At 41.6% G+C, this 22,719-nt stretch overlaps 1 protein-coding gene across 3 annotated transcripts in view; it reads left to right on the top strand.

The window, feature by feature from the left end:
- NHSL1 (NHS like 1) overlaps positions 1-22,719 on the top strand; it is a 156,921-nt gene that overhangs the window by 10,636 nt on the left and 123,566 nt on the right. Inside the window, exon 1 of one of the 3 annotated variants that reach the window (XM_069598517.1) lies at positions 21,039-21,139. The exons of the other annotated variants lie outside the window; for them this stretch is intronic. Within the exon in view, the coding sequence (XP_069454618.1) occupies positions 21,124-21,139 (16 nt within the window). The 5' untranslated portion in view covers positions 21,039-21,123. Of the gene's footprint in view, positions 1-21,038; positions 21,140-22,719 lie in introns of those variants that run through there. 3 annotated transcript variants of the gene reach the window in all.

The following is a 22,719-nucleotide window of genomic DNA, read 5'->3' as shown; positions in this document are numbered from 1 at the left end:
CCTGGTGTGCTGCAGTCTATGGGGTCAAAAAGAGTTGGACATGACTGAGTGACTGAACTGAACTGGGCGGAGGGGGGGGGATCTTAGAACGTATCCCCTGTGGATAAAGGGGATCTGCTGTCTAACTCAGTCACTCGTCTGAGGCCTGTAGTGTGTGTGGAACGAAGTCCTTACAATGGCATGAGACCCTCCTCTATCCTATGCCTTCCTGTCTGCTCTCCCTTTTAACTGCACAAGTAGCAGACAGCCATAGCTTTTTCACAACTCTAGAACTTTGATCTCCCAGTCCCTGAGTCAGTCTGGATGCTCCAGTCTCCTCCTCTGCCTATAACTAGCCTGCTTAACCTTCTGAACTTGCTTTAAAACTCTGTGAAGTCTTCCCTGATCCCTGGAGGGCAGAGCAGATTACTCCCTTCTCTGTGTTATTTCTGGGCCTTCTACATACCTCTGTGATTGCATTTATCAGACACTGGGTTGTACTTATTTGTTTACTCTCCTGTGTCTTGAGCTAGACTGTGAATTCCTTTAGGGCAGGGACCAGGTCTTGCTTATCTTTGTTATCCCCAAGGCTAAGTACCCAGAAAAAGGATGCTGATGGGGTGAGCATAACTCACCCGGGACACTCTTAATAGTGCTGTTTACCCAGGCCCGCATGCCAAACAGTACTCTGGATTTGCGTAAAGTGTGGTGGCTTATAGGTGGCACTGTGTGCTTGCTCTGTCAATTATACTGCTGAATGTAATCTTAAAGTGCTCCCAACTCCAGACTTTTCCAAGTGTAGCGAGAGAGAGGGTGCAGTTTGTGGGAACATAATTTTGGTGGCAGTCCGCTGTTTCCTGTTACTCCATGCACACCGTGCCTGTATGAGACACTTTGTACAAGCATTTGACCCTGGCTGTTTTGACCATGAGTAAAGTTGACTTAGTGAACAGGGCTGAGGTGTGGGTTGGATGATGCCATGTCTGATAAGGAGAGGCAGATGGGGGCTATTGCCATCTCTTCTTAACCGGTTTTCCTTCTTTCACTGTTGTTCTCCTCCCCACCCCCGCCCTCACCCCAAGTCAGGCAATCTTCAGACAGCGGCCTCAGCAGCCTGGTAAAACATCAAACAGAAGTCAAACTGTGTGACTTCACTGCTTAAAACCTTTCTCAGACAGTTTAATAACTAGCGCCTTTATAGTGTTCTCGGAGGCCCTACGGGGGTGGGCTCCCTGACCCCATCGTTTCCCCAACCTCATCACCTGTGCTTTCCCCTTAACTCTCCTCCACGTCACACCAGACTCTTTGCTGCTGTTAGGACAGGCCATGCAACTTGACCTTGCCCTCCTCCTAGACTCCCAGCTGTACATCTTATTCTCACCTTCTCTTGCTTTCTTCAGGTCTTTGCTGAAAAAGTCACCAGGGACCCTATTTAAAATTACCACATCTTTGCATGCTTGGCACTTGAACGGTCTGCGCATTTCCCATGCCATCCTGGGGAGCAGTGTGAAGGCTGAGGAGCACTGGTCCCACCATAAGGCTGGATTCCCAGCATGATCTAAGTATTCTTTTCTATCATCCCTTGATGACAGACTTGGCACTGAGGTTTGCAAGTATGTTTGTTCTACCAAACCTATGGTCATGTAAGCCGTGACTCCATCTGGCGTGACTTCTACTGACATCTCTTATCACATGGTCCTAACACCGTTAGTACCCTGTTGAACTCTAAAATCCTAAGGAAAGAAAATTTGCCTTTTATACCTTTGTGTTGTGTAGCAACACCTCTTCTCTGACTATCCAATGCTGCATCTCAGGGTGTTTGCTGACATTTATGGCTGATTACTGACTAGTCACCGAAGACATTAAATCAACAATTATTTACTTAGTTCTTCCTAGAACCCATCACTGTGCTGGACACATCACATTTTGGCTATGTAAGCATGTATAATACGTGGTGAGCGCTTGCCTAGCTGAGCAGCTATCTGAGACCATCTCCCTGGAGCAGAGGGATTTGTTGGCTGGGCTCCTCAGTTAATTCCCTCCCTCTGCACTGTCCTATACTTCCACTGATTGCCTGGATCTGGGCATCAGTTGTGGATCCTTGTGTTTTGAGAGCTTCTGTGGCCTTGTAGACTTGGTATGAAGCAACCTTGACAAAGCCATGAGGAGGAGGAAGTCTCTCATAGGAGTGAAGATGGCTTGGCTTACAAGTGACCTGGAGTGACCTGACCCATGACCTTCCCTAGAGCAGGCACTCTTGGAGACTGGTGGAATGAGGAGTGACTCTGCCCTGCCATTTTCATGCCCTCCTATTTTCCAAAAAGGGTCTGTTGAGCGCTGTAGTGAAAGGAAGATAACCGAAGGAGATGGCAATAGATGGGTGGGAAGGAGGAGGGATGAGATACAAGGAGAGAAGAGATGATAGGTCTCCATACCTCTCTATTCTGCCTTCTTGTTGCCAACACTTTTCTGACTCCATCTCCTAAATCTATAAAGTAATGGTAGTCTAGTGGGTCTCAGACATGTTTCTGAATGTGCTCCCTGCGGGACTAATTGTTTATAATAGGATATGTTTGTTTTTAAGACATAGCTTAATAAACCTTTTGTACATGGTTGAAAAGTGTGGAGTAAAAATAAAGGCTAATCTGTGTACTGGCTAAAATTTCAGTGTACAAGTAAACTGTTAGATTTGGGTTTCATAAATACTTACCTTGCTCTCGGCTGAGCAACTGAACTGAACTACCTTGCTCTAAGGAAAACCTATTTATAAGTGAAAGCCACAAGCAGCTGAGATTTCATAAACTGCATCACTTGACTTTCGTTTTTGTTTTTCAGTAAACTTTAAAAAGAGAACATGAGAATAAATATGTTTTATTGTTGTTACAGTTCCTTTGCCTGTGTTCCCGAAGGTTCTCTTTCACTTTGTAACTGGAAACGCCTCAGTTAAAGAAAAAGCTGGGTGTCTGGTGTTTCTGGATTACATTTTGAGATAAACCAGAATTCCTATCTAGACACAGGTGTGTAATGCTTCAGTCTTGAATGGTTGGAGGTTCTTTTACAAAGAATACAAAAGGCAATTTGTGAATTGACCTTGGTGGGTGGTTGGGGCTGGTTCTTGGCTTGGTTGCTGTGGACATCTTGACTGGTGGTTATTTATTTACATAATTTGTTTTCACTCACGGAAAGTACATAGAGTCCTTTGACTTCCTGGAAAAAGAACTTTGATTTTTCACCTTAAAGTAATTTTATTGCAGAGTTCATCAACATACTCTATTCCAGCTATTAAAAGATCATTTAAATCCTTTTTCTTTTTCCTTGCTACCTTTCCACATCCAGTTCTTTGCCCATAAGTATGAATGTGGTTCTGTTCTAAGGATCCCAGTTCTGTTTGATATGTACAGAATTTTTTGAGCTTGCTTGTTGCATTTGGGATGTTCTTGTGTGCTTTAGGAAGCTGGTGAGATTGGGTTTGCACTCCTTCAGCATTCCTTTGGATCATCTCCCCTGGAGAAGGCAATGGCAACCCATTCCAGTATTCTGGCCTGGAAAATCCCATGGACAGAGGAGCCTGGCAGGCTACAGTCCATGGGATCGTAAAGAGCTGGACACGACTGAGCGACTTCAGTTTCCTTTCCTTTTTTTGGATCATCACACCTTGGTTACTTCCCACACACTGGGGTTTGTGTTAGTTTGTGCAGTGGCTCTGTGTGCTCATGTCATTGTAACCAGGGAAAAGTTAGGTAACTGAGCTTAGAAATCTTAAAGGTTATGTTTGGTTTCCAACTAATAAAGGCCTGAACGAAAACACAATTGTAAGTTTTCATTTAGTTTCTGAGAAAGTTGAGCAAGGTTTCTCGCCAACAAATTTTTTTTGGAATGGGAAAAAGAATTTTCTATAGTAAATCTATGATGTGAACATTTTGAGTTTTTCAGTGCCTGAGAAATTTAATTATAGTTGTTTGTCAGTGACTTTGAAAAGTTTTGGCTGTGTCCAAAGCAACAAATACACTTTACATTTGTTCCTAATCTACACAACAGATCTGTACACACGCATATGTTCATATACATATAAACACATATATACATCTATAAAAAATGTAAGAAAAGCTTTGTGAAACTACTTACCCTTATTGTATGGGTACATGTGATTCTCTTTTCTGTTTTATTGTAGTCTATTCTATTAGACAGAAAATGTCAGTCCCGACCTACTGAACTGGTTTTATCATTCCCTATTAAGTCACAGACTTTGGTGAAATAATGCTTTCAGTAGACTTTGGGTAGTAGGGTTGTATTATGCTGTGTACCAGATTGCTCCCTCACAAATGGCAATGCAGTTTCTGTGGATAGTCCATCCTCATGTCCCTGTTGTAGGAGGCCTCACATACCAGAAGCATCCTGAGATGCAGTACAGATGAGTTGTGCCTATCAGAGCACCATTGGGTCTAAGAACAGAGGAAGCCCTCTCCTAGGTTTCCCTCTGCGCCCCCAGCCCAGGGCCGTGCTGTGCTTGAAAACTTGCAGGCAGGACCGAGTGATTTCCAGCATGGACCTTGCTCCCTGCCTGAGCACAGCCGTGCACAGCCTGCTAATGCACTCCATGGCTTCCTTGCACCTGCTCACCGGCCCGAGGGAAAACTCATGAATAGCAACGTCTGATGAATTTCTGCCCTGATCTGGAGATTTCTCTGGCATTATGCTTCCTGGCCTGCTGTCCATCCATCCCCCATAGAGGAAAATTAGTTAAGAAGTTCAGTCCATTTCACTTTACTTTCAAATTGTTGGACTCTAGCCTGTATGTGTCAGAGATTCTGTGTCTGAACTGGATAAGAAGCTGCATTTTCTTTGAAACATAAAGTTACTGTAAAACCCTGATGGTTGGTTAGAGATCCTTTCTAAATTGTGTTCACATGGACTACATGTTAGCTTACATAAAATGTTAGGGGAAAATGCCTTTCATTTTTGTTTCTCTGTAACAGAAGCTTGTTCCATTCATCGTTCAGAATTCTAAAATAATTTAAAAATTAACAAACGTCTTTCTGAAGTTTGCTCTGCAAATAGTCTGTGCAGGTCACGGTTTACCCAGTGCTCACTCATGTCTGGTCTCACGTCATTGTTTTGATGGTCCTGTGAGATGGTAGGATGGGGGCATCTCCCCCTGAAAGCTGTCCTGAGAGATTAAGGGGCTTGCCTGAAGCCTTACAGATAATAGTGGTATAGTTGGATTGAAATTCGCTTCTCAGGACTTAGTCCCTCCCTCTCTGCATGATTCCATGTAGTGTTTCTACTCAATCCTCAGAGGACATTTGAAGCTTGTTTTGATGCCTTGGTGTCAGTGTGGTGTCATTGAACCTTGTAAGAATCTGGTGTCACCCTGGTGGTTATTGAGGTTTGTAAGGATCCTTGCTTTGGCTTAAGGTGGGTCTCCGGTGCCTGCTTCTTTCTTGTTCCACTTTTGCTGTAAAGCTGTGAGCTTTCTCTTTTCACTGTTGTAGTCCTGCTTGCCTCTTGTACCCACCAGTCTCTGCTATGGGGTTTCTAATATGTTACCTTCTGTGGAGGGTGTGGGAAATCTAGCTTATTACAACAGCAATGACTGAAGGATTATAATAAGATCCTAAGCCATGATCCTGTGAGTATTAGTGACTGAAGGATTATAATAAGATCCTAAGCCTTGATCCTGTGAGTATTGCTGTCTGGTCAGAGACCATCTTGACTTCTTGGGTCTCAACCACATTTTGAGTGATTGAGTTTTTTTTTTTTTTTTTTCAGGAAAATGATCTCTTGATAAGTGGAATGTTCTATAATATGTAAATATGTTTTTCCCACATTTATCTTTTTCTGTTGGCTTTTCCTTTTATTACAGTTAAATAAAGCACATGTTTGTGTTAATGTTATGGAGTTGTGACTATATTTGGGCATCCCAGTTCTTATTGTAAATGTTAAATTTTAAACACATCTATAAAATCACTCTGAGTTTCCAAGTAGGATTACTATATTGTTTTACTTGAAACAAGAAACATCACTTTTAAGCTTTGGTTTCATCATTAACCACTTTCTCTAATTACATATTGAGTTCTCACTCGCCACTCTTTTCTCCAACTGTCAGTTGGACACCAAATATGTGTGTGTGTGTGTGTGTTCTCCATATCTTTAGTTTCATATTTTTCTTCACATCACCTGCTTATAAAAAAGTTAATAGATGGTGATGATAAGACATATTTCTATTATCTGAAGTCGGTTCTACTCTACTAAACCTTTTTGGCCACTTAAAATGATTTTGATCCTTCTGAACACAAATGAGAATTATATAAAGTGTGACTGAAAAAGCTGATTTGTCTCTCTGCCTTTTCTATGACTTTCTTAATAAACCACTAACCTCCCAATTCTTGGAACTAATGCAACCTTTTAATGGTCTGTGTTGAAATAATCTTCATTTTGCATCCTAAGCTTACAGTAGTTGCTCAGTGAATGTTTGATTCATACATAGGAGAGCTGCAAAGATGTTTGGGTGCAGTTTGAAAAATTGAAAATAGAGATGTAGAAGAAAACTTTTCTGTGACTCAAGAAATGAGGCCTACAGAAAAGTAGCAGTTTCAGTAGGGATTGCTATCCTCTCTTTCTCCAAATATAAGAGAATTGATAAAAGATGCTCACTTGTAATATCAAAAGCTTTTGATATCCAGCATAGTTACTTTGTTTTGTGTTTGTAAAGTCTCAGAGATGACAATTGTAAACATGTCTTTTATTTTTGATGAAGTGAAATTTCAAAGAATTCTTACTGTTGTGGTTACACCTAGAGAAACCAGCTTTAGCAGCTCTTTGAGAGAGAGCTTAATGAAGGAATGACCAACCATGAGTTTTTTCTCAGTGCCATTTGAGAGCATTTTAGTAAATATTTGAATACAATTCCTAAATTGGAGTTGTGAAGAGATCTAAGAGTTACCTTAAAGAACAAAGGTAATTTGTTAGGGCTGGAAGGAATCTCCAGGATAACCTGGTGTGACAGATGAGAAACAGGGGTCCAAGGAGGTGAGCTTGCTTGCTTTAAGACCTCACAGCCAAGAGTCCAAGGGCACAAGCCCGGTTAGGTTGTACCCTTGTGTTATTTTCTCTTTTAAATACTATTGCAACTGTGTTCCTTTCTATTTGTTTCTTTAATTTTGGCATTCCTGACTTACCTGTGATGATCTAGTGACAGATTCCTTTGCTGACCTTACAGCGCAGGTTTTGGAAGTCTTTCACCCACTCTGTGTCACAATGAAGGTTTTCTACATAGATGTGTCGAAGACAAGCAGCTTACTGATGATGGCAAAGGCAAAAGAGGAATAGCATTCACCCTGGAAACAGGTTCTTCTGGGTCACTTTGCTTCTGCTTACAAAGGCAAATTCATTCAGGTTTCAAGGAATTGAAGGAAAAGAAAAAAACAACCCCACCCCGCAAACAAACCGAAGACCCCAAGGGTCCCAGGCTGCAGCCTTTCCTTGGTATGAGCTGAAGGCCCTAGAGACAGTTGAATAACTTACAGCGTCAGAAAGCCGCCTACCTCAAGAGAAATAAGTGTATTTTAAAACTGTGAACCTTGTATTATGGTTTTGACACAGATGTTTTTCCGCTTGAGGGACTGTAGACTGCCTGGAGAATCCTAGGGACAGGGGAGCCTGGTGGGCTGCCGTCTATGGGGTCGCACAGAGTCGGACACGACTGAAGCGACTTAGCAGCAGCAGCAGCACCAGACTTTCATTATCCTTAACAGCTGAATCTGCTGAGATGCGTTAAATAAAAATAAAGCATGAAGTAAATGCCAGCTACTTCCAGCAACAGAATTGTAGGTGACTTCTATTAGATGTTAAGTGAAGAAGAGGGGAAAAAGAGAAAAGGAGAGAGGAAGAGAGAAAGAAGGTGGGCAGGATGGGAGAGAGGAAGAGGTGAAACAAAAATAAAAATGGAAAAGGCTCAAATCTGTTTGATCAAAGAGGAGAGTCAGAAAAGAGCTGCTTCTGTGGATGTTCTACCTACGGTGGATCGTGTAACTCTGTGATTATCCTGCACTGTGGCAAGAAGCCACCCTGCAATTGGTCTGCCAATTTGAAGAACCACTTTCCTGCTTATTTTTAAACTCCTAAGGACAGGGAGAAAACTGAAGGAGCCTAAATGCTGCGGTTTCCTCAAACCATTATTGTTGTAAATCCTATGGGTCCTGAAATAACTTGCTATTCCTGAATTTTCAAACTGCCTGGCTGCTCAGAAGACTTGGCAGTTGAAAGGGAAATAATTAGCTCTTTCCTTTAAGTGTTGTCCGCAAGGTTTAAGTGGGTCAGAAGTTGGAGAATGTGGTGACATCACATGGAAATGGAAATTCTCTAGTTCTTTATACAGAGCTTTGAGTTTTTAAAATATTTTATAAATAAAAATATTTTGAATGTATAAATCTTAAGTAACTTAAATGTTAATTATTTAATTATGCAGAAATTTTCAGGAGCCTGAGCATTTTAACTTGGTATCTACCTTTTAATGTTTATGATATTGCTTGATGATTAAAAGTAATTAAGTAATTATAGTCCAGTAACTGTCTCTGGTTACAGGCTTATGTTTTACTAACAAGTAAATTGCGGCTAAACTTGTGTTCCTCCTGGTTGGCTGGTACGTGATCTTGAATTCTGTTGATTTGTAGTCTGGCTTCTCTTTAGAATGATTTAGGACCGTGATTTTGTGGATAGAAGATCTTGTGTTGCACCTGTTTCTATAGTTGAAAGTTGACTAATGTTTTAACTTCCTCACATTACTCAGATGCTTAGGAGAAAATGGTACAAATGACCTCTTTATTTTAGGTTAGTTGATTTTTGTGGGAAGGGTTACCATTGAAATATGTATGTCAGTCCTTCACAAGCACATTGATGAAATACACAGCATGAAAGGATGTGAGGTTATTTCGACTCCCCAAAATATACACATATTTGGTGCGTTGACATTGGTAAATCTTGAAGAGGATAAAACTTTACACTGTGTTTTATTTTGCTTCTATAATACATCCATTGTAAATGCACCAAGAAAGGGGATCTGGGGTCATTATTATGACATCTTTTGGTGTACTCCCTCCAGCTGGACACTGACTTCAGCATTCTTGTATGGATACTTCCAGAAAAAAAATTTTTTTTTCCTTTTCTACTTCCATCATCCTTCAGATATTTAATTTAGGCTGAATGAGAGAAGGAAAACCTGCCTTCTGAGTTTGTTCTGATGAACTTGCCTTGAAAGAGAATAGCATCTATGTTTGAAAATGAAGCCTCTTTGGACTAGTAGTCTTTAAAGAAATGATGATTTATAAAAATTCTACCATATGTTCAACTATTTAATAACTATTAGTTAATGATGAGTTTTAGTACAATTGTGTGTGGGGCAGTAGTATCTAATTCTAAGGAATACGTTCAATATTTTTATGACTTTTCGTGGGAATCATTGTGCTATTGGATAGATAGCTCATGCAGATTTTATACACTTTCCTCTGTTTGCTTTTGAATGAAATAGTGGAGTGACGGTAATTCTGGTTTAGGCTGTAAGCACTCATCAACTGTTGGGTTTCAGGTTCTTTACAGGGCGTTGGAAGTAGGTGTGCATGAGCAAGTCCTTATGTTGACAAGTAACTCATTTTAGATGGGCAGATAGAATTGTGACACTATCACAGCTACCTAAATAAAGCTGGGGGAGAGAAGAGTGGTCAAGGGTGGCTTCAGAGAAGTTTAAAAAAAAAGGAAACACCAAAACAAACAAGCTGTGAAGGTAGGGCTGTATTCCAGACAGTGATAGTCTGAGCCAGGACAGTGCAGATAGGAGACCATGTGGATTATGGAACAAAGCCTACTGACGGGGCGGCTTAAAGAGAAATGGCCAGAACATTTGCAGAAGAGAATTCAGTTCAAGTCCAAATTTATTGCTGGATGAGGAGTTTGGGATTTATGCTTATCTTGTGTTTCTTACATAAGTAGAAACATGTGTTTTGTTTTCTTTTGTTTTGTTTTGTTTTCCTCTCCCCTCGGAGAGAATGGAGTAGTTGGGGCTCTTTTGGAAAGATGCAGTAGGTATGACAGTGGTTTAAGAAGTCTTGACTTAGAAAAACATAAACTACTATAAAGTTATAAAGGAATATTGTCACTTGAAGAAATATCTTAGCCATTCGCACAACCTTTTGAAGCTTCTTCTGGCTGGATGAATGGAGCGAGGTTTCACATTAAAGGCTCCTTCCTACTGTCATTGCCCAGGAAGTACCCTGTGCTCCTATGTGGGGTGGACTGAAGCCCAGTGGACAGCAATGGAGTCAAGAAATCTCTGCACATCTAAGAGGAACAGGAGAGGCTGTAGGATGATCTAAGAGCTCAAGTCAACATGGACACTTATCCTGCATTCCCTAGGGACATAGAACCACAGCGGCTCAAGGGTTCTTAAAAAAAGAAATCATTGAGTGTTAGAAGAGCTGGGGTTTCATGAATGAGATAAGAGACAAATTTCATGATAAACAGACAAATGATGGCTTCCTTCTTGGTTGTGATGTCAAGAGGTCTAGATTTGGCTCTGAAGGGGAAAAAAAATTAAATAACTCTAAAAACTATCTCAGCAGAGTATATTTTAAACTGGCCAATAAAAGCAGAATTTCCATGATTCCAAGAGGAAATACAGTGACTCAAAGAGGCTACCTACAGCCAGAAACCATTCAAGAGCCCCCAGTGCGGTATTTGCAGGACACCCTGGAGCTTCATGATTGGTTTGTGTTCAGCACAAAGTTAGCTGTCTTTAATAAGCCAGGATACAAAGGTCTCCTGAAAGAAAAGTGACTGCAGGAAAGGATAAAAGTTGCCCTTTGGATCAGGTTGGTCAGCCCTGGCTGCAGAGTGCAGAAAAATCGAACAGGATACCAGGTTGGATGAGGTTCAGTTCAGTTCAGTCACTCAGTGGTGTCTGACTCTTTGCCACCCCATGAATCGCAGCACGCCAGGCCTCCCTGTCCATCACCATCTCCCGGAGTTCACTCAGACTCACGTCCATCAAATCTGTGATGCCATCCAGCCATCTCATCCTCTGTCGTCCCCTTCTCCTCCTGCCCCCAATCCCTCCCAGCATCAGAGTCTTTTCCAGTGAGTCAACTCTTCACATGAGGTGTCCAAAGTACTGGAGCTTCAGCTTTAGCATCATTCCTTCCAAAGAAATCCCAGAGATGTGAGAGTTGGATGAGGTTAGGAGGAAGTGTCCATAACAAAGTCCTGTGTGCCAGCTTTCCCAATGATGAACAATGCTGCCTACAGAGGTGGCCAGACTGGGGCACTATAACCAGTGCATGCTGAGTCACTTCAGTTGCGTGCAACTCTATACGACCTCGTGGACTGTAGCCTGCCAGGCTCTCTGTCCATGGGATTCTCCAGGCAAGAATACTGGAGTGCGTTGCCATGCCCTCCTCCAAGGGATCTTCCTGACCCAAGGGTTGAACTCGTGTCTCTTACATCTCCTGCATTGGCAGGCAAGTTTTTCACCATAAGGGCCAGCAGTAGGGCCACTAGCCAGTTTAAAGTTACCATGTTATCATTTTTTTTCCCCTTCTTTCTTTTGGGTCTGTGGGAGTGATAAATATGCAGAAAAACCCAGACTGAATCTCTTCTGAGAAATTCTGAATATTGGTAAGAACCGAAGTATCCCAGCACAGTGGGAGAGATGAGAATGACTAATACTTTGGTAAGATGTTCAGATGGTCTCAGTCAGCTTTGGCCACCAGCATGGCTTCTTCTGTGGATATTCTTGTACAAACAGTCTCACAAGGTTTCAACATCTTCAGCCTCTGGCAGTGTGTAGTGGAAATAGGAGCACCTGTGATTGGGAATATGTGTTTGGTCTCTTCTGACTTTTATAAGTTATATTTTAATTAATTTATTTTTAACTGGAGGATAATTGCTTTAAAATATTGTGTTGGTCTCTGCCATACATCAGCATGAATCAGCCACTGGTATACATATGTCCCCTCCCTCTTCAACCTCCCTCCCACCTCCCACCCCATCCCATCCTCTAGGTTGCCACAGGGCTTCTGATGTGAGCTCCCTGCACCACATAGTGAATCTCCACTGGCCATCCATTACGCATTTGGTAATATACATGTTTCCAGGCTGCTTTTCCCACCCTCTCCTACCCTCATCACGTCCACAAGTCTGTTCTGTGTGTCTGCGTCTCTATTGCTGCCAAAGATACAGGTCTGAGAACAGACCTTGCCTGATTGAATACCTTTTTAGTTGATGTGAAACAAATCCTCAAATGGGTATGGAAAATGGTTTTTCCATCTTTGGCTTTTTGAGTAAAAGTCAAAATCAGGATGCATTAAAAAAACAACAACAACAAAACTATGGTTTGCCTGTTTTTCCTGTATAATTTTGTTTTCCATTTTGCCAGGAACAAAGTAGAATTTTGATCCCATCTAGACTCACTCATTATATGTATTATGCAAATTAATTCCTAATTTACCCACATCCCTACTATTTTATTGAAACCAAACAAATTTTTTTAGCAGGCAAATGAAATAGCACTGGAGTGATTTGGAAGACATGAGCATCTAAACATTTTTGGCTGTACTTGTGGCTACCACTCCCTCTGTCTGAGACAATAATATTAAACTTTAACATGACGCAGAATGTTGTAATCCTACAAGGGAGTGAAGAGGTTGGGGCTCTAAAGTCATGGTTGGCAAAGGCAAGACATTTGTTCTGTTCAGAGGACAGTAAATTCTTCAAACAAGCCTCATCCCTGGCCTGCTCCATTCACTTAGTCTTCCTAGGGATTAAGTTTTGAATTTCACTAGCACAGAGTTGGACACGACATAGCAGCAGCAGCAATGATCATTTGTTCAGTTGCTAAGTCATGTCTGAGTCTCTGTGAAACTATGGACTGCAGCACACCCAGCTTCCCTGTCCTTCTCCATCTCCCAGAGTTTACTCAGATTCAGTCCATTGAGTTGGTGATGCCATCCAACCATCTTATCCTCTGTCATCGCCTTCTCCTCCTGCCCTCAAACTTTCCCAGCATCAGGGGCTTTTCCAACGAGTCAGCTCATTACACCAGGTGGCCAGAGTGTTGGAGCTTCAGCTGTAGCATCAGTGCCTCCAATGAGTATTCAGGGTTGATTTCCTTTAGGATTGACTGGTTTGATCTCCTTGCAGTCCAAGGGACTCTCAAGACTCTTCTCCAGCACTCGTGATCAGTGGTTCAGTTCAGTGCAGTTCAGTCTCTCAGTCGTGTCTGACTCTCTGCAACCCCATGAATCGCAGCACGCCAGGCCTCCCTGTCCATCACCATCTCCCGGAGTTCACTCAGACTCACGTCCATCGAGTCCGTGATGCCATCCAGTCATCTCATCCTCTGTCGTCCCCTTCTCCTCCTGGCCCCAATCTCTCCCAGCATCAGAGTCTTTTCCAATGAGTCAACTCTTCTCATGAGGTGGCCAAAGTACTGGAGCTTCAGCTTTAGCATCATTCCTTCCAAAGAAATCCCAGGGCTGATCTCCTTCAGAATGGACTGGTTGGATCTCCTTGCAGTGCAAGGGACTCTCAAGAGTCTTCTCCAACACCACAGTTCAAAAGCATCAATTCTTCGGCGCTCAGCCTTCTTCACGGTCCAACTCTCACATCCATACATGACCACAGGAAAAGCCATAGCCTTGACTAGATGGACCTTAGTCGGCAAAGTAATGTCTCTGCTTTTGAATATACTCTCTAGGTTGGTCATAACTTTTCTTCCAAGGAGTAAACGCCTTTTAATTTCATGGCTGCAGTCACCATCTGCAGTGATTTTGGAGCCCCCCAAAATAAAGTCTGACACTGTTTTCACTGTTTCCCCATCTATTTCCCATGAAGTGATGGGACTGGATGCCATGATCTTTGTTTTCTGAACGTTGAGCTTTAAGCCAACTTTTTCACTCTCCTCTTTCACTTTCATCAAGAGGCTTTTTAGTTCCTCTTCACTTTCTGCCATAAGGGTGGTGTCATCTGCATATCTGAGGTTCTTGATATTTCTCCCGGCAATCTTGATTCCAGCTTGTGTTTCTTCCAGTCCAGCGTTTCTCATGATGTACTCTGCATATAAGTTAAATAAGCAGGGTGACAATATACAGCCTTGACATACTCCTTTTCCTATTTGGAACCAGTTTGTTGTTCCATGTCCAGTTCTAACTGTTGCTTCCTGACCTGCATATAGGTTTCTCAAGAGGCAGGTTAAGTGGTCTGGTATTCCCATCTCTTTCAGAATTTTCCACAGTTGATTGTGATCCACACAGTCAAAGGCTTTGGCTTCGTCAATAAAGCAGAAATATATGTTTTTCTGGAACTCTCTTGCTTTATCGATGATCCAGCGTATGTTGGCAATTTGATCTCTGGTTCCTCTGCCTTTTCTAAAACCAGCTTGAACATCAGGGAGTTCACGGTTCATGTATTGCTGAAGTCTGGCTTGGAGAATTTTGAGCATTACTTTACTAGTGTGTGAGATGAGTGCAATTGTGTGGTAGTTTGAGCATTCTTTGGCATTGCCTTTCTTTGGGATTGGAATGAAAACTGACCTTTTCCAGTCCTGTGGCCACTGCTGAGTTTTCCAAACTTGCTGGCATATTGGGTGCAGCACTTTCATAGCATCATCTTTCAGGCTTTGAAACAGCTCAACTGGAATTCCATCACCTCCACTAGCTTTGTTCGTAGTGATGCTTTCTAAGGCCCACTTGACTTCACGTTCCAAGATGTCTGGCTCTAGATTAGTGATCACAGTGGTAGTAGATAATAATTTTTTTTCTTCTAATTTTATTGAGATATAACTGACATATAGCACTGGTGTACAGCATCATGGTTTGCCTTACATACATTGTGAAGTGATTAGCACAATAAGCTTAGTGAACATTTATTGTTTAGTTGCTCAGTCATGTCCAACTCTTCATAGTCCCATGGACTGCAGCACGCCAGGCTTCCCTGTCCTTCACCATCTCCTGGAGCTTGCTCAAACTCATGTCCATTGAGTTGGTGATGCCATCTAACCGTCTTGTCCTCTGTCGTCCCCTTCTCCTGCTTTCAATCTTTCCCAGCATCAGGGTCTTTTCTAATGAGTCGGCTCTTCGCATCAGGTGGACAAAGTATTGGAGCTTCAGCATCAGTCCTTTCAATGAATATTCAGGACTGATTCCCTTTAGGATTGACTGGTTTGATCTTGCAGTCCAAGGGACTCGTAAGAGTCTTCTGTCACACCGCAGTTCAAAAGCATCAATTCTTTGGCATTTAGCCTTCTTTATGGCCCAACTGTCACGTGACTACTGGAAAAACCATAGCTTTGACTACACTGAACTTTGTTGGTAAAGTAATGTTGCTGCTTTTTAACATGCTGTCTAGGTTAGTCATAGCTTTTCTTCCAAGGACCAGGCATCTTTTAATTTTATGGCTGCAGTCACCATCTGCAGTGATTTGGGAGCCCAAGAAAATAAAGTCTGTCACTGTTTCAATTGTTTCCCCATCTATTTGCCATGAAGTGATGGGACCGGATGCCATGATCTTCATTTTTTCAATGTTGAGTTTTAGCTAGCTTTTTCACTCACCTCTTTCACACTCATCAAGAGGCTTTTTAGTTCCTCTTTGCTTTCTGCCATAAGGGTGGTGTTGTCTGCATATCTGATGTTATTGATATTTCGCCTGGCAACTTTGGTTTCAGCTTGTGCTTCATCCAGTCCAGCATTTCGCATGATGTAGTCTGCATATAAGTTAAATAAGCAGGGTCACAATATACAGCCTTGACATACTCCTTTCCATTTTGGAACTAGTCTGTTGTTCCATGTCTGGTTCTAACTTGACACTGTTAGATCTGTTGCTTCTTGACCCACATACAGATTTCTCAGGAGGAAGGTAAGATGGTCTGGTATTCCCATCTCTTTAAGAATTTTCCACAGTTTGTTACGATCCACGCAGCCAAAGGCTTTAATGTAGTCAGTGAAGCAAAAGTGGATGTTTTCCTGGAATTCTCTTGCTTTTTCTTTTTTTTTTTAATTTTATTTTTACTTTATTTTACTTGACAATACTGTATTGGTTTTGCCATACATTGACATGAACCCACCACAGGTGTATATGAGCTCCCAATCCTGAATCCCCCTCCCACCTCTCACCCCATATCATCTCTCTGGATCATCCCCATGCACCAGCCCCAAGCATCCTGTATCGAACATAGACTGGCACTTCGTTTCTTACATGATAGTATGCATGTTTCAATGCCATTCTCTCAAATCATCCCACCCTCTCCCTCTCCCTTACGAGTCCTAATGTCCGTTCTATACATCTGTGTCTCTTTTGCTATCTCGTATACAGGGTCATCATTACCATTTTTCTAAATTCCATATATATGTGTCAGTATACTGTACTGGTATTTTTCTTTCTGGCTTACTTCACTCTGTATAATCGGCTCAAGTTTCATCCATCTCATTAGAACTGATTCAAATGTATTCTTTTTAATGGCTGAGTAATACTCCATTGTGTATATGTACTACAGCTTTCTTATCCATTCATCTGCTGATGGACATTCTCTTGCTTTTTCTATGATCCAGTGGATGTTGGCAATTTGATCTCTGGGTTCCTCTGCCTTTTCTAAATCTAGCTTGAACATCTGGAAGTTCTTGGTTCATGTGCTGTTGAAGCCTAGCGTGGAGAATTTTGAGCATTACTTTGCTAGCATGCGAAATGAGGGCAATTTTGCAGTAGTGTGAGCATTCTTTGGCATTGCCTTTCTTTGGGATTGGAATGAAAATCATCTCGCATAGATAGAATATTAAGGAAATAGAAAAAAAATGTTTTTTCTTGTGATGAGAACTCTTAGGATTTATCCTCAAAAACTTTCATATTCAAATACAGCAGTGTTTTTTTGAATTTATTTTTTATTGAAACATAGTGACTCAGCAGGTAAAGAATCCACTTGCAGTGCAGGAGACACAGGAGATGTGGGTTCCATCCCTGGGTTGGGAAGATCCCCTGGAGGAGGCAATGGCAACCCACTCCAGCATTCTTGCCTGGAAGATCCCGTGGACAAAGGAGTCTGGCGGGTTACAGTTCAAAGGGACACAAAGGGTCAGACACGACTTAGCGACTAAGCACAGGACGTATTTGAATTACACTATTGTGTTAATTACTGCTCTACAGCAAAATGACTCAGTTAGTATATATACATTCTTTTTCAAGTTCTTTCCAATTAAGTTTATCATAGGATTTGAATACAGCTCTCCATGCTATATAGTAGGACCTTGTTGTTTATCCTCTGTTTATACACCAGTTTGCATCTCATACTGCAGTGTTAACTATATCTCTCAATTTGTACATTACATCCCTAGTGCTTATTTATCTTATAACTGGAAGTCTGTATCTTTCGACCACCTTCATCCAACTCTGCCTCCTTCTCACCCCAGGTAACTGGAAATCTGATCACTTTTTCTATGAGTTTGTTTTTGAAGTATAATTGACCTAAAACACTGTTAGTTCCTGGTACACAACAAGATAATTTGATATTTCTGTGCATTTCAAAATGATTGTGCTGGTGAGTCTAGGTATTATCTGTCACTGTACAAAGATATTGTACAATCATTAGCTATATCCCCACACTGTATGTTTCATACCTGTGACTCATTTCTTTTGTAAGTGAAAATTTGTACCTCAATCTCTCTCACCTTTTTCTTTCCTCCCTCCACCCCCATCCCCAGATAATAATTTTAATGAATAGTTCTTATTAATTTTTCCTAGTTGGAACAGCATGCCTTTTCATACTTTATTTCTCAAACATATTCACAATTGTTTGGTGAAAACAAGGGATTTCATTTTAAAAATTATAATTTTATTCAATTTTAATAAAGGCTTATTCCGGTTCCACTGCTTGTGTTTAATGCTGTGAGCTTTTCAGACAGTGATGTCTATCATTTCACCAATCTAAGGTGGTATTTGTGCTGTTTAGCAGTGTTACATCGTGGAAGGGTTTTTCTTTTTGGTAGTATACTTTTGCAGTAATAATTTAGCCACAGTACATGCAGTGATTTGGGAAAAACAAGTTTTAAGCCCTTGTGATCATAAATTGAAGTCAGTTTAAAAAGAAAAAAAATTATACCCCCTTCTCCCACAGTCACTACCTTGCTAAATGTAGTAGTTTCCTTGAGCTGTGGTACGAAAGGACCACAAATGGGGTTGCTTAACAGAAACTTATTCTGTCATGATTCAGGTGCCTGTAGGGCCCACTCCAGTATTCTTGCCTGGTGGGCTATGGTCCAGGGGGTCACAAAGAGCCAGACACAACTGCGTGACTAAGCAGGCACACACGCAGGACCATGTTCCCTGCCAGGGCTCTGGGAGAGAATCCTTCCTTGCCTCTTCCAGCTTCTGACGGCTCTAAGCATTCATTACCTGGTGGCTTCATAACTCTAATCCTTGCCTGTTTTCACATAGCCTTCTTTGTGTTTCTGCGTGTTCTTTTCTGTCTCTTATTATCCTTATTAATATTGTTGTTGTTATACCTAATACCACCCTAATCCAGTGTCCTCTCATTTTGATCCTTATCTCAAGTATGTGTACAAAGACCCTATTTCCAAACAAGGTCACATCCTGAGGTTTTGATAGGTAGAAACTGGTGGGGAGAGGACACTGTTTAACCCATTACATTACAGATGATTTAACCAGGGTAGCAAGAGTAACTTGGTTAAATGGTAATAACCAAGAAGCTATCATTGATCATTATTAATTTTGCATATTCATCTATTGTATAATTTATCCTATTATAGTTATTTGTTATATTTACTCACTTACCTCTTGCATTAAATCATAAGAAAGCAAAGATTGTCTTTTTTTCTTGACATAATGCACTTAACAAAATGCTCATTTATGTTAATGTTAATATCCATTTCTGTATATGTCACAGCAAAAAATCTTGTAGGTTAGGATAGAATCTTAGAGTTAATTTAGTCCCTACCTTCAGTCTGCATCTCTATGGGTCATAAGCTAATATACAAACCAGCTAGACAAGGCTATAGACGTCGCTGCAGCCATGTTCTCTTTAGTGTCCAATTCATTGTTCTTTCTACGTTGTCGAGTTGTCTCTGTATTAAAAGGTTTAAATGTGAGTATCCTTAGAATGCTGTTAAAAGCATGCAGTTACTCCAACCCCAGGTACTAACCTATGTTCAGAAGCCTTAACTCTTTAAGGTGTAGAGTTTCTCTCTGTGTATGCAATTTAAAAAGTTTAGTCTAACCCACAAGAATACTTTCAGGAATATCTTTGCAATTCATACATTGCTGAAAGACCACTCAAGATAGGAAAAGATAAAGGATGACTCCAACACTCTCGGGGGAGGGTCAGGTGGTTGAGATGGTCAAGGCTGAGTCAGGTGGTTTGACTTTGATCTTGAAGTTGCTGCTACTTAGTTGGACAAATCACCTTATCTCTGAACCGTTCTTCCCCATCAGATGAACTACTAGGTTCCTTCTAGTTCTGTTCTAAGAGTGAGTATCACTGACTATCATTCTGCGTGCAGGCTTCTTTTTATTGCTACTAGCTACTGGCTAGGGACCACTTCTGTTTCTCTGTGGTCATAGCAACTAGTATTGCTACAGTGACTTCCTTATGGTAGAAAGCTTGTTAACCAGGCCTTGCTAGTGATACTAGATGAGGAGCAAAACCCAACTACGCTGAGCCCAGTGTTGAAAGCCAGAAGACTCAGAGCATCCACAGTCTGTAGCCACGGCTGCAGCAAGCACCCTAGGACACAGACAGATAGATAGGTTCTGAGTCAGTTTCCTGTATCCTGTGGAGTCAAGAGGAAGACCTGCACACAGCAACGGGCTTGTGAACAATGGTCACTTCCTGTGACCAGGAGACTGAAGAGAGTCTCTGAGGACCGGGGGACACTCCCGGTTCAGCGGGCACTTTCAGGCAGGAGTACTCCTGGGGCCTCATCTGCAGACTGTTCCTCTTCAGATCTGCAATAAAACTTCAAAACAATCTGTCACTTTTTAATCTGTGTTAGAGTGTACAGTAAAGTAAGCCTTGAACTTGCCAGAGTGAATTTTAGCTTTCTAGTGGAGGATGAGATACTTAATGATATGCTAATGACTGCAGCAGAGTTAGAAGTTCACATACTCTGATGCCAACTTGTGTGTGAATCTTTATTTCCTCATCTGAAAAATGGCAGTGCTGTGGAAGTATAACACCCTCCACATTTTTCATCCTAACACAAAAGCATATTAATAGTGTGTGTGTATGTTAGTCACCTCAGTCATGTCAGACTCTTTGCAACCCCAAGAGCTGTAGCCCCCTAGGCTCTTCTGCCCATGGGATTCCCCAGACAAGAATACTAGAGTGGGTTGCCATTTCATTCTTCAGGGGATCTTTCTAACCCAGGGATCAAACCCAGGTTGCCTGCATTGCAGGCAGATTCTTTACTGTCTGGGCCATCAGGGAAGCCGATATTAATAGTACTAGTATTTATAGTAGTAGTAATAATAACAGTAGTCAATGCTTCCATGGTACTTTATGATTTGTCTGGCTCTGTTTCGAGCACTTTACACACATCCACCCATTTATGTAGACTCTGCTGTGTGTACAATTTCATATTGCAACGTTTAGTGCCAGATCTGTAGTAGTATATGAGTTGTTCCACATGAGAAAGAATGTGACTAGCAAAAGAATAATGATGACAGAGCACAGTCGTGATAATTAATAGCAAACAGTGAAACCGAATCGAGGGGTTTCTTTTTTGTGTTGTTGATCACGTGAGGTGCTCCATCTGCTGCAGTGGGAAATGCTGAGAGATAAAGGCAAACTAAACCCGGCCCTTGCGCTGCCCGGCACTGGACCACATGAACAGCCACTGCCCACCTTCCTGCTCCCCTCACTTTCCCAGATGATCCTGGCCGATTCCATGGTGTGAAACTCCCCGTGAAAGATAGGGAGGTGTCAGCAGCTCAGCCCAGAAAGCTGGGGATTGGGCAGTGGCTTCCTGTAATCCCCGGCGCTGGCTGGCTGCCCCGTTCTTGGCAGTGAGGGCTGGGCGGTGGGCTGGAGACAGCTGTGTGAGCCCTGCTGCCTGCACGGCCCGGAGCACTGGCCCCTCATGGAACTGCCGCACCATGTTCTGCCTGAAAGGTGAGGGGGCTTTGGGCCCACCAGGGTGGTGAAATAGAAGCATGTTCTTTCAGCATCAGAACCGAGGGCTGGTTCTCTTAAAATCAAAGTTGGAGAGAGTTTTGTTAAGTATGAAAGTGAAAAAGTCATTGTTCTTTTCTGGTTGCAAACAGGAAGAAAGACCTCCTGCTGGGGAGATGGAATTTTTCTTTTAGACAGGATATTTCTCTGTTTGGATGCGTTTGGGATGTGTTTTGTCATAGGCTAAGTAATTAAAAGTTTAGAATGAAAGGAAACTTCATCATCTAAGTGGGCATGGTTTACAGTTGGGATATGAGTCCTGTTAGAGAAGTTTTCATGTGATGAGTTGCTCGTAGAAAGGGTTAGAGAGAATAAGAAGGAGGGAGCAATCCTATTACTTGCAGTTTTAATGTATGAATTTAGGAATGAAATTAACTTTACCATAGAATAGAAATTCTTGTCCTAGCTATGTGTGTATGGACTATAGCACTTTGGGAGGTACTGGAAGATGGTGGCTATATAGAATGTATGTACTGATTCCCCCATGAGTTGGAGAGTGCTTTTCTCTCTTTAAACGATTATTTTTTCATCAACTCTTTCTTCCAACTCTGTCAATGTAATTATAATTTAAGCATTTGAGAATGTGTTCTTCAATGAGATTGTTGGAATGGGGGAGTTCAAGTGAATTTCCTTGGAATTGGAGTCGACTATTTTGTTCATATCTTTCAGTGTATGTCAGCCTGTTGATGTGAAATTCTTGACAGTTTTTCAATTTGGGGAAGTAAAGTGAGCCTGGCTTGCTTTGCTGATTGCTTTTCTGTCCTTCCTGTGTCCTCACTGTGTTTCTGAGGTGCAGATTAATGTTCTTTACTCTCAGCCTTTACAGTTTTAACCCTAACCTGACACCTTAAAAACCACCCAAGTCTTTAATATTAAATTCTGAGTTTGAGTTATTTGTATATATGGTTGGTACAAATTTGATCAAATTGACAAGGTAAAAACAGGAAAGAGCTTCACATCTTTTCCTCCCTAAGAATTCAACTAATTCTTATTTTAGTGTATTTAGTTGAAATGGATTTCTAAGGCAACCCATCAGCTGAAGTGAATTTGAGTATTTCTGAAAAAATACTCTTAGGTGAAATGAGTCATGGGCCCTCCTGATGCTGTTTCTCAAAAAATTGTTTGCTCCAAAAAAAGTGTGACTAAGACCCAAAGTTCAGTATCACTGGATGAGGATGCCTGCAATCCTAGTGTCGCTTCCCCAGCTGAAATCATTATGATCTAATGATAGCTTCCGGTTTAGAGTTTTTAATTGAATGCAGGTGTGCAGTTGTTGCAGGGCATATCTTCTGTTGCTTCAATGTATTTGTCCCACCCATTCCCATCACAGCAATTTCATTTTATTAAGGAATCTTACCAGTTTCATGGACTCTTAGTTTCCGAGGTAACTTGGGAGATTTGAGAAAGTCAAATGAGTGGCATATGATAGCAACTGAGTGCTTTTATGCTGAAGTGTGTGTTCTAATCAGGAGTCCACAATCTCTTTTAAAATCTACTTTCCCATCTCCCAGCAACCAGGA

Source organism: Ovis canadensis, chromosome 8 (assembly GCF_042477335.2).
Source record: "Ovis canadensis isolate MfBH-ARS-UI-01 breed Bighorn chromosome 8, ARS-UI_OviCan_v2, whole genome shotgun sequence".
Taxonomy (NCBI): domain Eukaryota; kingdom Metazoa; phylum Chordata; class Mammalia; order Artiodactyla; family Bovidae; genus Ovis; species Ovis canadensis.
The sequence above is the reverse complement of the archived record's forward strand: the minus strand, read 5'-3'. Positions and strand labels throughout refer to the sequence as shown.